Raw genomic sequence first — 17708 nt, 5'->3', positions numbered from 1 at the left:
AATTTTATCATGGAACTTACCTTTTCGAATCTATACTCATTCGAAAGCCTATGATATGGAGAAGCTTTTGAAATATTGAAACCACTATAACTACCCGGAGAAAAATCGAGAAAAAACGGATTGAAATTTGACTTTGAATTTGAAGAATAGCATTTTTTCAAGTTTAAGCCCTAATAAAATACTACACTATATATAACAAATAAAATTACATTAATCTTGTTTGAAATGTTTTTCTCTTTCCAACAATACCCTTGAAATTGAAATTCGACCAGTAGTTTTCGAGTTATTGAGTATTCAATGACCGGAAGTAGGCATATTCTGAATATAACGAAAACTAAGGTCGATAGGAAAAAAGTTTACTGAACATTTTATGTCAGAAATGTCGAGTAGAATCTATGGACATTCTGTATAAGCGTATGGTGTCGCAGTGGTTGAAAGGTCAATAATTAAATATGCATGTGCTCACACAAATATGCAGCCTCTTAAAGGATTTGCCAGAATAAAAATATTACAAACAAGAAAAAAAGTTGGAATAGAGTTCAAAGTCAGTAGGCTCAGCATCAAATGTTATTTAACCCTTGCAGCCAGAGCAAGGCCTCGCTCATCTGCCAGGTGCAATCCAGGCAACCCTCCAGAGAGCCGAGACAATGGACAGACAGAAAAAATGTGGTCCATTGTTTGGATCTCTCCACATTCACAATAATTGGGAGAGTCTGCAAATCCCCATACTTTTATTGCATCTCCCTTGGCTAGCTGTGAACTGGTCAGGCGAGCCCACTGCCGTTGGGGCAGTTCTATTCCTGGGACTCTACTGCTTGGGTTAGTCACAAGATCTTTGTTCCTCACTGCCTGAGAGCCCCATAAGTCCGACCATTTCTGCATTGTGCCGTCGAAGAACCCTGCTTGGTACGGGTAGAGCCAAACTGGCTTTATTGATTCAATTTATCAGGCCCTTCGGACTGTTTGAAAATGATGCTTAGATATGTTTCTCACCCAAGAAGAATGTCCTAGAATATTATTGGCCATACTGAGTCTCAAAGCTTCATATTAAATACAATTGGAATTGAAAATTTAATATTGATGTTTAAATGGTGAAAAGTTGTCATGCATGCAGTACGAAAAGAATGGTTCCTGCACGGCGTACATCTCCAGCAGCTATCCTCTTCCGCAAAAAACTTACAGTATGCCGTCTGCAGATAGGTTGACACAGGCGCCATGGTATACGTTCACACAATCACTGCACTGAATCTTCGGCTTCTTACCACCAATCGATTTTTTACACTCGTTACATTTGTCACTCATATTGAATTTACGGATATGAAGAATATAGAATTTGATATGAAGAGAGAAAGAGTTAATAAGCGAAGTGAGTTTATGAATATGAAGAGAGAAGAAGTCGATAAGTGAAGTCAAACTGTATCGTCGGAACAGGAATGCCTTAGCTAGCACGTACACGCAGATATGCGACCAATCAGCCGAGTTACAACCGTCCACATCGAGCTCTCGATCAAACTTCCGCGGTTTACGTTGTGGCAGGCGAGTTTAGCTTCTTATTCTTATTTCATCTTGAACATTACTAGTTGTATGAAATTTATTGATCAACTGCATTTTTGTCTACTTACTAAGCCTAGTTTAAATGAAGTACCGGGTAGATGAGAATAAGTTGATATCTAATAGTCCCACTAGACCTATACTACTCATTGAATCAAATAAGTCAAAGGGGACACTTTATTACTTTGAGTGCACTAGACTATCGGTAATAAAATATCGTTAGAATCGAATTTCAGTATTTATAGTTTTGAAAATTAAACTAGAAGTAATATATACTGGAAATAAAACTGAAATAACTAAATAATAATAATAGTTAACTAACTAATAAATAACTAAAAGTAAAATATAATGGAACTCGATACTATCGATCTAAGTGATCACTTGTGAAGCTAAGTAAAATAACATACTGTGTTTAATAAAACAAGTTCATGTATAGGCTTAATATACCGCGTAGCCTTCTATTATTGGTTAATTTGGCTTGCATTAAAGTAGTCCTAAACATAGGCCCATATTAGTTTGTATTATAGGTATACACATCAATAAACACCTTACTGCAATGACTGTTACTGCCTATTTCCACCACTCATACATTAATTAGACTAATTGATAATTGAATGGGTGGGATATAATTAAACATTTTCTGAAAACCCAATATTGCATGCTCAAATTCCAGTGCATTGAGCATTGAATGATTTGCACTATAATTTTCTATACAACTAATCCATATACAGTTTATTTATATACAGAGTGTTTCAGAAGTAGTGTCGAACATTTTAGGGTATTGTTCCTGGATGATAGGAGACTACAAATGTAGTATTTTAAGTGTCCAAAACTCAGCGGTTATCCTTATAGCAGCCATTTTGTGTTTTTCACTTAGGAATTTTTGTCTCAAGAACGAAATGATGTATTGATCTGAAATTTGGCATGAATATTAATGCTATTGTAATAGTGTGAATATTGAGTGGGTATTATTGTAGTTGTTTTTGTGTATCTTATATTATTTTTCAGGTTTTTGAACTGGAATGAACTTTGATTTGTACTTTCAGTTTTTAGTGTGAGAATTGATCATGTTTCTATTGAATTTGGTAACTTGTTGCTTAGTTGTCGAAATTAAAGCAATTTTCGTGCATTTTTCAAATGCAGTTTCAATTTCTTGTCGAAAAAGCTACTGTATTTGGGAATTGTACGACCATTGACCTTTTTGCAGCTTTGGCTTTTCCACTGGAAGTTATGCTCAACGTTCGTGGAGGGGGGAATAATTTTCAGTGAAAAGGCCACAGTACGTATTGAGACGAAACCGGAAAAACATCATGTAACGGTGTGCGAGCCTCGGTCCTCTGAATGGGTCTGTTACCCATCCAGAGGGACAAATTAAAACGTTTTTCGGTAATCAGTAATTTTGATTAAGTAAAAGTCCGAATTAGATAGAATCAGTAGATGTAAAATTAAGAGGTTAATTGTGTGCGTGAATTTAGGTAGAGTGTAGTGAGTTTCATAACGTTTGAGTTCATTGAGTTTTGGATTATATGTTCTCAAAAGTAAAGTTTGAATATTGTTGAAATGGTGAAAGCCAAACTTTAGTTGTTTTCTTATATAACTCAAACTTTAGTTGTTTTCTTATATAACTCAAAATTTAGTTACATAGAATGACCGAGGCCCGAAATAAATGCAGCAAGTTAGCAGGTTCCCAAAATGTGAAGATTGGAATTGAATATACTTTTTTATGAATCAATTGCTGAATAACTTTGTTTTGTTTGGAAATTTGAGATGTGACAACAGGATTTTTTTAAGTAGGAAGTTTCGATCAGCTCAATAAACCTGAAGTTGAATGTTAAAAGCATTTTTTCTTTCAATGAAGTTCCTGGCTCGTAGTTGCTAGTTGCTAAAATAGGTGACAATTAGATAATGATGATGATCTGTGCATTTGAATGAACGAATCCACTAAAAGCTTCCAACCAATCAAGGATTCAATTAGAGATTTGATAGCATAATTTTGGTAAATATTATAGAAGAGAAGAAACACCCCCCTCCGTTTACACTATAAAGACTCAACTTTAAAAATGAGATAAAAACTTTTCTATGTTAATTTTCAAAATGGCGGTCATTTTAAATTTTTGATTGCAAATTTCACGAAAACCGTCACTTTACAGAAAATTCACAAGAGAAAAAAAGTTGGAAAATGTTATTATGATTTCAAGGATTCCTCATTTATCAAGATTGGTCAAAGAATAACAGAGAAATTGATTATTTCCGTATTGCATGCATGACCACTTTCACAATCATTTAAACATCAATATTACATTTTTAATTCCAATTGTATTCAAGATGAAGCTTTGAAACTCGGTATGGCTCCATATGGTCATCTAGCTGATTTTGCAATGTTTTTCAGATGATTTTTTTCAAGATCATGCAAGCTGTACGAAAATAATTAATTTCTCTGTTATTCTCCGACCAATCTTAATGAATGAGGTATCCTTGAAATCTTGATAAAATTAGCTAATTTTTTGTTTCAATTCAGCTAGTGGCACTTTTGCTTTGTCAGAGTGAAGTGAAGCTTTTATTTAATCTTGTATTCTTATTGATAAGTGTAAATGTATTATATATTTCTTGATCTGGATTTATTGTATGTAATTTGATTTATTATTGTTTAGGCGAAATAAAACTGATTAGATTTGATTTGATTGACTATTTATATTTTTAATATGAAATAGAAAACAAAGCTGAGATCTGTCACACCATCTACTGTTTCTCTTCAATTTTCTTCATACTGTAATTATATTTTCAGTGAAATTCATGTCACAGTAGGCCTTACAAGCAAATATCATCAGTGCTTCGTCTCACAGGCCTATTCAACCGATGCTCACAGTGAGACAGACAAACTGTCTCAAACTCTTCACACTGTCACAATTGGTTGGATGGGAAGCATTGATGTTAATTGTAAGGTATGCTGACAGTTTGAAGTGAATCTCACTACAGTATTGAACAAATACTCATATCATAAATCGTATGAACAATTGGGCCCGGTTTCTAAAAAACGTATTAAATCCTATAGACCATTAAACCAATAGATAAAATAAAGTCTGCTAGAATCTTGGTCTTGGAATATTTGCTTACTTCCTAATTCATTTGGAGACTTGATAGGTGTATGGACGTGAACTGGTTGACTCTCCAAAAAATAAGAGGCTACTAGTAATTTTCATAGAAAACTATCAGAAATGACCTGCAGAAATAAATGAAGAATATTTCTGTGTGTATCAAACAGTCTTCTATGTTGTTCGTATACAGTGTCAAGATTGCCTAAAAATATCATGTATTTGGTTGATTGCATGCATGTTTGTATTTTGATTTGTGGCTATAGATTTAAAAAAAATTGTGAAATCTATGTTCTTGCAGAGCAAAATGGAACGTACGAAGTCGGACGAGACACAAGAAGAGAGACAACTGATGAGTTTGGAAGCGGAAAACAGTGAAATGCATGATCCTGATGCGAGCAGCAGTGAAATGCATGGTCCTGAAGCGGGCAGTAGTGAAATGTCTAAACAGAAGAGATTGCGGCCTCGACAGCCGCAGAAGCAGCAGCCGCTGGTGAGAGGGCGGGGTGGTGGAGAGGAGACGGGCATGAGAAACTGCTACAAGCGGTGGACTGAGAAAGAGAGGAAATTGCTGTTGGCAGGACTGGAGGCTCATGGACCTCGAGACCTCGCCAAGATCACTGAAGTGGTCGGCACACGCAATCGGCATGAGGTAATTCATTCATTCGTTCCAATTCATAATTACAAAATCAATTTTACATCTTATCTATAAAGGATTATCACAGAACGAGGTGATCGCGGTGATCGCGGTGGAGATCGATGCAACTAAACGTTTGGGGTCATGGATAATTAATATACAGGTTGCTCTGAAAAAAGATTCCCATAAGTCAGGGCGTGATTCCCCACATCAAAAGAAGAAGAAAAGTTCTAATTAACCCAAGTCCGAAAATTCTTAGTTACCAAGTTATTCAGAGTGAGAGATTTCGTCTGAATTGCAGTTCCCCTGATGAAACTAAGCCCTACGGGTATTTCTTGGCTATTAATTAAGATGTACTATTTAGCGTACGTTATGTAAAATGAACTGAAAAATTAAATAAACCCGTTTCCAGACATGTAGCTACCGTAATTTTTAAGATATGTGACGAAATAAGCGAAACTTGGCCTCGAAAAACAAGTTCCTTTAAGGTTTGAAGCAGATTTACTATGTCAAATGTACAATAAACACAACATATTTTTTTTACAGAACTTGTAGAAAATTTAATTTCAAAGATAAATATGTAAAATAAGTCTATAATAGACAAACGGAACCCTTAAAAAAATAATCCTTAATTACATACAAATCACATGAATAGAGATCTTAAAACAGATTTTATCTATCTTTCATGCGTTTTGTATGTAATTAAGGATTATTTTTTTAAAGGTTGCGTTTGTCTATTATAGACTTATTCCACATCTTTCTCTTCGAAATTAGATTTTATACAAGTTCATGTTGTGTTTATTGTACAGTGTTTATTTTCGGGACCAAGTTTAGCTTATTTCGTCACATATCTTGAAAAATTACTGTAGCTAAAGGTCTTGAAACGGTTTTATTCAATTTTTACTTTCCTTGCCCTACTACCATAGGTAAGGAAAGTATTGCTTTCCAAAAAAATTAAGGTACCCCAATTTTACGTTTTCTATACGTTTCAAGGTCCCCTGAGTCCAAAAATTTTATTTTTGGGTGTTGATCTGTGTGTGTGTATGTGTGTATGTCTGTGAACACGATAACTCCATTCCTAATCAACCGATTGACTTGAAATTTTAAACTTGAAGTCCTTATACCATGAGGACCCGACAATAAGAAATTCAATCCAAGATGGCGGAAAAAATGGCGGATAATTACTAAAAAACAATGTTTTTCACGGTTTTCTCGAAAACGGCTCAAACGATTTTCTTCAAATTTATACCATGGGTAGCTATTCATAAGCCCTATCAACTGACATGAGTCTCATTTCTGGGAAAATTGCAGGAGCTCCGTAATATTCTTGAGAGAAATGGCGGATAATTACTAAAAAACCATGTTTTTACGGTTTTCTCGAAAACGGCTTTAACGATTTTCTTCAAATGTATACCATGGGTAGCTATTTATGAGGCCTATTAACTGACATGAGTCTCATTCCTGGGAAAATTGCAGGAGCTCTGTAATATTCTTAAGAAAAATGGCGGATAATTACTAAAAAACCATGTTTTTCAAGATTTTCTCAAAAATGACTTGACCGATTTATTTCAAATTCATACCCTGTATAGTTATTCATCAGCTCTATCAACTGGCATGAGTCTCATTTCAGGGAAAATCGCAGGAGCTCCGTAATATTCTTGAGAAAAATGGCGGATAGTTACTAAAAAACCATGTTTTTCACGATTTTCTCAAAAATGACTTGACCGATTTATTTCAAATTCATACCCTGTATAGTTATTCATCAGCTCTATCAACTGGCATGAGTCTCATTTCAGGGAAAATCGCAGGAGCTCCGTAATATTCTTGAGAAAAATGGCTGATGATTAATAAAAAACCATGTTTTCACGGTTTTCTCAAAAACGGCTCCAACGATTTATTTTAAATTCATACCATGGATAGCTAGCTATTCATAAGCCCTATCAACTGACATGAGTTTCATTTCTTGGAAAATTGCAGGAGCTCCCTAATATTCTTGAGAAAAATGGCGGATAGTCACTAAAAAAACCATGTTTTTCACGATTTTCTCAAAAATGACTTGACTGATTTATTTCAAATTCATACCCTGTATTTATCAGCTCTATCAACTGGCATGAGTCTATTTCCTGGGAAACTAATGGGGTCCACCCCATCATTGAGAAATGTACTTTGTAAACTGACATGAGTATTTTCTCCTTCTCGTGCATGAGGTAGGTAGGTAGAGCAGTTTATAAAAAGAACACATAGTCGAGATATTTCATTTGTAGAACAGCTGTTTTGACGACTTAAAAAAAATCATCGAATTTCACAATTTACACAAAGGAAAAAGTACTCTGAAAACAATTATATATACACATATACAGTAGTCTGATCGTAGTTTCAAATATGTTGCCGCCAATCGTCGTTATGTTATTCCCCTATATTATTCTCGTTTAAGAATGAGGCTTGCATTTCAATGAGCAAGGAAAGTTGTGTGAGTGTACCACACCAGATTTTTCAGTTCATTTTACATAAAGTACGCTAAATAGTACATCTTAATTAACAGCCCCTTATGAGAGGTCGAAATTCAGTTATACGTCAAAAGTTAGAGTATTTGACCAATAACTTATCCTGTAAGTTACAGTATTATTTCTACAAGTCTCCAATTTATTGAAGGGTTCCCATACTTATGACTCACTCTGTATATCATGATTAATAAACTCGTTGTATTATTAAAAATTACAGTATATTATGAAGGGTATACGTTGAATAATAAATAAAAAATAAGCAGTATTTGATTGAGAATTAAAATTTTGAGATTGAGATATTTTTCAACCTTATGTGGACTGCTTGACAGCTACTCAAATTTCAAGTTGAACGTTCAATCCATGAAAACATCAATCGCTAGTGCTAGCCTTTGGGGGAGTTTAAAGCAGATTTGCAACCTTTATAGGGTTTTACTATTCATTCATTCAATCATATACAATTTATTATATTATACTGTCTTCCAGTGAGACGGTAAGATCTACCGTTCTACCGTGAATAGGTGACTAATTCCTTGAGAAAATGTATCTTTCCAATTCAATGGTAATGAATGTAAAGATGAGAGGTATTCACTCCACAAGAGGTTAATTGTTTTTTAATATAACATCTGCTTAATATGTCCTCCATTGGAAGCTATGCAATTTTCAACTCTCCCATACCATTTTGCAACATATTCCATAAAATTAATACTGAACTCGTTTGTTTTGAGTTGGGATAGTTCTGAGTGGAGTGTTCAGGAAAACTCTTGTTTCTAGTAGCCCATTAAATAAGTTTGCAGGTTGTCAAGTCTGTGGTGCGGGGGCGGGAACAGATTCATCCCTGTTTTAGGTAATGGCGTTGCCTGGAAACAAAGCATTCACAACGTTTATGGCAACTCTTGTAGTGTTGCAATGTTGTTTACGGAGCAACAAGCCACACTGCTCGAACTGAACTCCGAAATAAGAACTATCCTAGCCCTATATTGAATACTAATAAATATACTGCAAAATGTCAAAGGAAACTTGAGAATTACATAGAAAATTGCATTTTACTTCACATTTATGACCATTGGATTGAAGAATAATTTTCTTAAAGAATAGTTTATCACCTATTGAAATCTTACCATTTCACTGAAATAGAGGCACCCTATACTAGATATGAAAGGCACGACAGTCTGGAAACAATGAACAGTTACTATGTCAACCATACATTTATGTCAACTACCTCTTCCAACTGAATTTAACCTAATTATGGGTAACTAGAAATTATTTTTATTTCTACTTGTGAGAAATGCCTGTGAGAATGTCTGGGTTCTATTTCCTAAATGTAAGTCATAGCCCAGTCAATAAAGGTTTTTTCGATCCGAAAATTAAATAAAAGCTGGATCTTTTACCATCGATAGAACCCTCCCAGAGGGTCATTCTCCCAAAAGTCCCAAAAAATCCCCTTGGAGCTTTCCCCCCTAGCCACCTCAAAGTTGAAAAATGCAGGTAATCACGGAAAATCAATTATCTCTGTACCCATTGATCGGAAACAGTTCTATTATATGCCATTCGATTTGTTACATTATGGACTACAATATTAGTTATATTCATTTTTTCAATAAAATTGACAGTTTTCTTGATAAAATAATATATATGTAAAAATTTAGGGGTTTTTCGATTTGATTTTTTTGTTTTCTTCGATTAACTTCAAAGCAAGTAGTTTTAAAGAAAAATTAGCCGAATAAATAATGTAGCCACTGTCATTGCAAATACATTGATGTATATTGTTATGTATTTGCGATTCGATTTGACGCCGTGGAAGGGGAAACAGTCGACGTGGAACGGTCGTATGTATGTAGTATGAATATTTTATCGGTTGCAAACAATATTATCTTTGTCTGTCATAGAATGCATGATTTAGCACATACATATATAAACAAAATGATTTTAGAGAATTTAGAGAATTAAAATGTGAAAAATTAGTTTCATCACATGTAAAAACAATAGACAAAATTGATTGTTTCGAGCGCCATAGTGTGAATAAGATGCAACTTAGAAAGCAGTAGGTCTACTACTGTATTTTACTGTTTACTATGGTGAAGAGAGTCAGCCACGCCGTACCGCGTCAACTGTTTCCCCTTCCACAGCGTCAAATCGAATCGCAAATAAATAACAATATACATCAATGGATTCGCAATGAATGTGGCTACATTAATTATTTGTCTAATTTTCTTTAGATTATTTGCTTCAAGTTGATCGGAGAAAACAAAAATCAAATCGAAAAACCCCTAAATTTTTACATATATATTATTTTATCAAGGAAATTGTTTGATTTATTGAGGAAATGAATAAGACTACTATTCTAGTCCATAATGTAACGAATCGAATGACATATGATAGATTTTTTTCCGATTATTGGTTACAGAGATAATTGATTTCCAGTTTGCTGTTTACTATGGCTAAGAGAGTCAGCCGCGCCGTTCCGCGTCGACTGTTTCCCCTTCCACGGCGTCAAATCGAATCGCAAATACATAACAATATGCATCAATGGATTCGCAATGACAGTGGCTACATTAATTATTTAGCTCATTTTCCTTTAAAACTACTTGTTTCGAAGTTAATCGAAGAAAACAAAAAAATCAAATCACAAACCCCATAAATTTTTACATATATATTATTTTATCAAGAAAACTGTTGATTTTATTGGAAAAATGGATATAACTAATATTGTAGTCCATAATGTAACGAATCGAATGGCATATAATAGAACTGTTTCCGATCAATGGTTACAGAGATAATTGATTTCCCGTGTTTACCTGTATTATTCATGTTTTAGGGGGCTGGGGCGGAAAGCTCCAAGGGGATTTCTTGGGACCTTTGGGAGAAAGACCCTCTGGGAGGGTTCTATCGATGGTGGGAAATTAAGCTTTTATTTAATTTTCGGATCGAAACTGCTTTTTTGGACCTTCATTGACTGGGCTATCACCAGCTTCTTTATAGACATTTATCTCTATAGTTATTGTATTTTCTAGACTATTGCTGAATGAGTTCGCTTTCAAATAAGTCTGAAAACCATTGTTACCCTATCAAATAGATAAAATATCCCAGATTTAAAGAGAGCAGAAATATGTTCATTACAAAATCAATACGTATCATCAATTACCTTAATTTTCGTATGGTCCGCTGCACTATTAATTTGGGCTATTTCTATTCAATCAAAATTATAATTTAATACGATAATATGATATTTACAGGTGATGTGTGCCATCAAATATTGGAAGGCGGAGGCGATGAAGGTCAACATAAAGAACATTTACAGCCTCAATCGGATGAACTACAGAAACAAATGTAAAGGGCGAGGCAGGTTTGCGCAGAGGAATTACAGATTGGTTGACGGCATAGAGCTATGGATGGAGATGTTGAGCAAACGGCTGCGCAAAATCGGCAAAGGTGGTTTGTCGAATTTGGCGGCAATTATGAAGATGATTGCCAGTTTCGAAGCGCTGCCGACCGTCGAAGAGGCTGACGGCATCGATTTCAGAGAGCTCTACCTGTGGTTGGCAGAGGTGATCGGCGGGCAACCCATGCGCAGTCTGTCTGTGCCCACCGCAGGTACGCTTAGTCTTAGCTTAGAATATTGTTCAAATGACCGGCCACGAAAACAGCATAGGATTAGTTACCTCTTATAGAAATTCCAACAAAGTTTTGGACCCCGTAGGACATCTTGAGTCCTTTAACATGATAAGCTCGTAACTACGTGCTCGTAGGCAGGCGGAACTCCCCCTAGCTACCTTCTGAGCGAATCACCTCACCGTTCACTCCGGCAGGTACCGCACCAAAACCCTTTTTTTTAAATCTTGCCAGGCAGCCGGAACTTACATGTAGCGGTTTCCTTGGCTTCCTGCCGGTCCCAGGCACTCTAGCCAGAATGCCGGCCTCTCACCGAGCGATACGGTGCTCCGCTATCCTCTCGTTTGACCTAAAACCCAGTCTCCGCCTCATATAACCCCTTCCTTCCCAGTACTCCCCAACCCCTACGGACAGTGTCCGAGCACCGCTTTTCCCATCACTCAAAGGAAGCGATCCTTAGCTCGAATTTGTCTCCGCCGCATCGGCAACATGAGGAACGATCGATTATCAAAGTTTATGGGTCTAGAAAATGATAATAGAAAATGGATGTTTTTGGCACAGCTGATGGTCGCAAATGGCAACAGAGAACAATATGAACTTGGATTTTTTATATGGTAATGTTGCTAACTGGAAGGGTGTAATGTCAAAGTTACTGGGTAGGAAGCGTGAAGAATTTAGACTATAGAAAGGTCCATGTTATAATGGCAGCAGAGAAACATAGGAGAAGAACGTTGCAAATCCTCTGTCTTTTCTATGCCTTCTATAGACGGTAGCTGATACAGGTTTATTGATGTAATATTAACTGTTCATTCTCGTTTAAAATAATCAATTATATTTTATTAAGCAAGAAATTATATTTTTCAATAATTTCATAATTGAGATGAAATATTTTAATTAATTATTCTACATTTTTGAAAGACGATCTGGCAACAGAGCAAAGCGAGAAAGAGATAGCGCTATCCGCTTTGAATGATAGACAAGGATAGCAATACCATTGCTAATCAAACACTGCTATTATAACGTGGACCTCACTATAGATCGTTTGGTTAATGCAAATGAGTAAAATTATCACTCACATTATAAGTGTCTCAATTTGAGTCTGGGAAATGGTAGCTACCGTATGTGACCAAATTGAATGAACTTGGAATGGGTGATGAAAGCAAAATAAAATTTAATACATTAAACTGAAATACAAATATCAAATTTCAAGCGCTGAATAGAAAATAGAGGCATGCGCTGCTAGTTGTGCAATAGAGGATATAATGGCAGTATCTCCCATACTGTCTGAATGAAGACAGATATTTCAAATCTATTGAACTGAATTAGGAGACTTTCATCAATGTTTTCAATGGCAGGAATTGTAAGAATCTAGAATTATTTTGGAGAGACGCTTGGCGTTATACATGACAATTGGTTAAGTTAAGGAGTTAAAATACCAATAATTACTACGGTACTGGCTTCCAGTTATTGATTTGTACTTTATTATGTTCTTTTTTCTTTCTTATGTTCTCCATTATTTTTTTTAGTGTGTAAGGAAAATGCTTTTTCACTTTTAAAAAATCTGGTATGGCGCACTCACACATGTTTCCTTGCCGTTATAAAATTGATCACCTGACGTTAGTGTTCACGCGCATCCCAAGTCTACTATTCAAAGATCTGAGCCAGCTGGTGACAGGACAATAACGCTGGAGACACACGAGGTCTGCTATCTCTTCATAGTGAATGATTTAATAGAATCAACAGTTGCCAACAGTTTGCAATTGAATAATCACATTTTCTCGAATTTCAAGCTTATTTTCAATTTCAGGTGAAAATGTTACTGAACATTAATTATTGTAGAGATTTTCATGGTCAATCTTTTCCATTTGATTTTTTTTTGTTTAAATTGTATCTGAAGCCTGATGATTGGAAATGTAAAATCAAACTTTGCATAGATGGGGTGGCGCTCCTGGAATTTTTACATTTCCAGACTTGTGGCAGTTGATAGAATTTATCAATGACTATTTTAGGTATGAATTTGATCAAAATCGTTGAAGCCGTTTTCGATAAAATCACGAAAAACCCTGTTTTTGACAACATTTTCGCCATTTTAGCCACCATCTTGAATTGCTTTTGATCGAAATTGTTCGTGTCGGATCCTTATAGTGTAAGGACCTTGAGTTCCAAATTTGAATCATTCAAGTCATTCCGTTAATTGGGAGATGAGATATTGTGTATATAGACGCACATACACTCATACACACACACACACACACACACACACACACACACACACACACACACACACACACACACACACACACACACACACACACACACTCACACACACACAATTTCTATACGTTTCAAGGTCCCCTGAGTCCGAAAAAGTGATTTTTGGGTATTTGTCTATGTGTGTGTGTGTGTGTGTGTGTGTGTGTGTGTGTGTGTGTGTGTGTGTGTGTGTGTGTGTATGAATGAGTGTATGTGCGTCTGTGAACACGGTATCTCATCTTCCAGTTAACGGAATGACTTGAAATTTGGAACGTATGGTCCTTACACTTTAAGGATCCGACACCAACAATTTCGATCAAATGCAATCCAAGATGGCGGCTAAAATGGCGAAAATATTGTAAAAAACAGGGGTTTTCGCGATTTTCTCGCAAAACTTCTCCAACGATTTTGATCAAATCAATACCTGAAATAGTCATTGATAAGCTCTATCAACTGCATTAAGTCCTATATCTGTAAAAATTTCAGGAGCTCCGCCCCATCATTGCAAATTTTGATTTTAGATTCTCAATTACCAGCCTTCATATACAATTTAAACGAACCAACCGACTCAGCATGCATTAAGGCTAGTCTTATCAGATTTGATTTTTGATTTGATTTGATTAAATTTTCTCCCTGGAGACTCTTTAAAGAGTATAGGAAACCGTCAAGGACTATTTGTCAAAATAATAAAGGAATATATATAAACATATATTATATACATCACATTCCACAATGTACATTGCAATTTAATCCTCCCAAAAGCCATAAATTCTTGAATACTGTAGTAAACCCCGTTTGCTAAATATTTTCTCAATAGCTTTTTGAAAATATCATATTCTCATTTTCTCTCAAAGCTGACGGCAGTTTACTCATAAATTTCATACCCATATAAGAAGGCTTATTTTCATACTGAGCTGTCCTGTGGTATTGTGCAGAAAATTTACTCTTATTTCTAGTGTCATAATTATGTATGTCACAGTTTCTTATAAATTTTTTATCTCTTATATACATGATCACTTTGAAAATGTACAGTGCAGGCACAGTTAGTAGTCCTAGATCTTTAAAATACTCTCTGCAGGACTCTAATGGCTTAAGACCTTCAATCGCTCTCACAGCTCTCTTTTGCATTCTAAAGATTCTATCTAAATTTTTGAGACTGGAGCCCCCCCAAACCAATATTGCATACCGAATATGTGACATTATGAGGTAATCGCGGACGAGCAACATGGATTTCTGTCAGGCCGTTCTACGGTGACTAATCTAATGGAGTTCAGCAATGAGGTATCCAGAGTTCTTGACGGTGGAGGGCGGGTTGATGTTGTTTATACGGATCTCTCAAAGGCATTCGATTCAATCAATCACAGAATATTATACTGTACATGTTAAGATAGTGTTACCAGTACTTAATCTTGAAATCTGCCTGAGTGCAAACACTCCAGATGATATTTTACAGCACAAATGATCAATATAGTTATGCCAAGACAAGTTCTGGTCCAGCAAGACACCTAGAAATTCCACAGACAGAGGTTGTTCAACATTCACTCCATTTATTTGAACGTTTATCTCTTCAAGATCTCTATAATTATTTCTATGTTTGAACTGCAAGAACTGCGTTTTAGTTTCGTTCACTTTGAGGTTATGTTGACTGAGGAATTGGGCTATGGCATGTACATTGACAAAAGTATCTAATTCTAATTTTTCTGCATCCTTTGCACTACAAATGTAGGATGTGTCGTCAGCATACATCAAAACCTTACCACTTGTTATTATTTGTTTTAATCGTTAACATATAAAATGAATAATAATGGTCCGAGGATTGAACCCTGTGGTACACCTGTTTTTATTCTAAGATTATTTGATCTGTATTTAATTTTTTGCCCATTTTCCTCTCTAGTCATCTCCACACACTGACTTCTACCCACAAGATAGGATTTGAACCACTCAAGCTCCACATCAGTAACTCCCACATATTCCAACTTTTTCAACAAGATAGTGTGGTCCACACAATCGAATGCTTTGCTCATATCGAGAAAAACTCCCACTGCCCTTTCACCATTATCCATTCTATCTATTACATTCTCCACAAGAGACGCAATGGCTGACCTGGTTGATTTATCCTTCTGGAATCCATGTTGCTCGGATGATAAAATTCCATTTCGAAACAAATGCTCCACAAAACGAATTAACATTGCTTTTTCATAGATTTTACCCAGTGCATTCCCTATAGTGATTGGTCGAAAATTATTTGCCAGATTTTCTTCGCCACTCTTGTGGATTGGCACTATCTTCGACTCTTTCAATTTCTGAGGAAATACACCACACTCCAAGGACTTATTCACCAATACTGTTAATGGAGCAATTAAATACTTTTTACAACTTTTTATAACAACAGTTGAGATCCCATCAAGACCAGTTGCCCTCTTACTCTTCAGGGGATCAATAATTTCGAGAATTTCTGTTTCTGTGAAAGGAGCAACAACCATCTTTTCAATATGGCTTGAGTCATTTTCTGTTTCAACACATGATTGGGTAAAACCATCCAAAACTGAGTCTTCAATGTTTGAGCCAACTTCCTGGAAGAACTTATTTAGATATTCACAAATCTCGTTTCCATCTTTCAAAACATTGCCCTCTTTTGTTTTCATACTACCAATGTGCCTGTTACCATTTGTTTGCCTTGATCCAGTTTTTTCATCATTTATGATCCTCCATACTGCCGTGCTACCAATTTTTCCTAAATCGGTTGGATAGCATTTCACACCTATTAACCTAAGGATAGTTGTCGGCTCCAATGTAATAGATTCTTGATAAACTATGAATGGATCTATCGCCTATGAATGAGAAATCCAGTTTTCAGAGCAAATGAACTTATAATCTTCAGAAGAATTTTGGCAATATACTACACAAATACACAAAGAACAGTATCTTACAAGCCTAAGCATCTAAAGTCACTATGAGCTAAGTACTTATCCAGTTTATATAGTTGAAAAACAGTGGCTATTGGCTTGTATACACAATAAACAATATACAGACAAAATAGAACACTATAAACTGTTTAAAACTCAATTTAAAACATTAATAAATTCACTTAAACAGAAAAATATTCAGACAGCACTAATTACAACACACATAGCCAGCCATAAGTTTCAGAGAGAAGGAGGAAGAAGCCAAGCTACAAGGAACAGAGCAGAGCTTCTTCAATGTCGATGTTACGGACACGTCACCAAAAAAAATTATAAATTACAAGTTTAGAATTCACATTTTATATTTGTTCTCAATAAAACTTTATTTTGAAACTATTATTTTAAATTTTTATATATCATCTCTATTTAAATAATCCATTTATCTATTAATTCTGTCAACTCAGCCTCGGTGACACCATGGAACAATGCAACACAATCATTTACGATAAATTCTCAGTCAAAAAGTTGACACATTTATTCAGGTTATTTGACGCACTCAAAGTATCCACAACGTAATTGCTTTTTGCTCTTCTTATCTCATTTGTATAGTGCTTTTTCAAGTTCATGTACTCTCTCTCTTTTGTTGCATCTCTACTCTGCGAGAATAATTTGAAAGCATTTCTTACATCCTGTAATATATTGTAATATATCCTCAGTGATCCACTTATTTTTATTTTCCGTACAGCTAATTTTAATTCTCTTTATTGGACAGGAAATATTGAAATAATAATCAAGCGTTTTTGAAAATTCCAAAAACTGATTGCTTGGATCAACCTCACTATACATACTTCTCCACTTCTCTCTGGATAAATGGTTATTAAGACAGTTCAGGTTACTTGTAGACATTTCTCTAATTTCTTCAATACATCTTTTCATTTTTTCAGCTACATACAAACCACTGGTCACTTTCAAAAACTGAAATGTGTGATCGGATAGTTCAGAGCTTCTCACTGCCACTTCACAGTCATTTATGTTGGTCATTATATTATCGATTATTGTTTGTGAGTTTCTAGTGATTCTAGTGAACTTATTCACTTTTATGGTAAGATTATTCACAGTAGATATGTCTCTAAACGTATCACTCATAGAGCTCTCCACA

The 17708-nt window shown here is 35.4% G+C and overlaps 1 protein-coding gene across 1 annotated transcript in view; it reads left to right on the top strand.

Moving 5' to 3' along the window:
- The first annotated feature begins 2877 nt into the window (after positions 1–2877).
- The window catches only part of LOC120348757, a 44909-nt gene continuing 30078 nt past the window's right edge, over positions 2878–17708 (top strand). Inside the window, exons 1-3 of the mRNA XM_039421473.1 lie at positions 2878–2937; positions 4945–5295; positions 11018–11375. Of these exons, the coding sequence (XP_039277407.1) occupies positions 2893–2937; positions 4945–5295; positions 11018–11375 (754 nt within the window). The 5' untranslated portion in view covers positions 2878–2892. The remainder of the gene's footprint in view (positions 2938–4944; positions 5296–11017; positions 11376–17708) is intronic.

This window comes from Nilaparvata lugens, chromosome 2 (assembly GCF_014356525.2).
Source record: "Nilaparvata lugens isolate BPH chromosome 2, ASM1435652v1, whole genome shotgun sequence".
Classification (NCBI taxonomy): Eukaryota; Metazoa; Arthropoda; class Insecta; order Hemiptera; family Delphacidae; genus Nilaparvata; species Nilaparvata lugens.
Note: the sequence above shows the minus strand (reverse complement) of the source record. Positions and strands in the feature narration are given on the sequence as shown.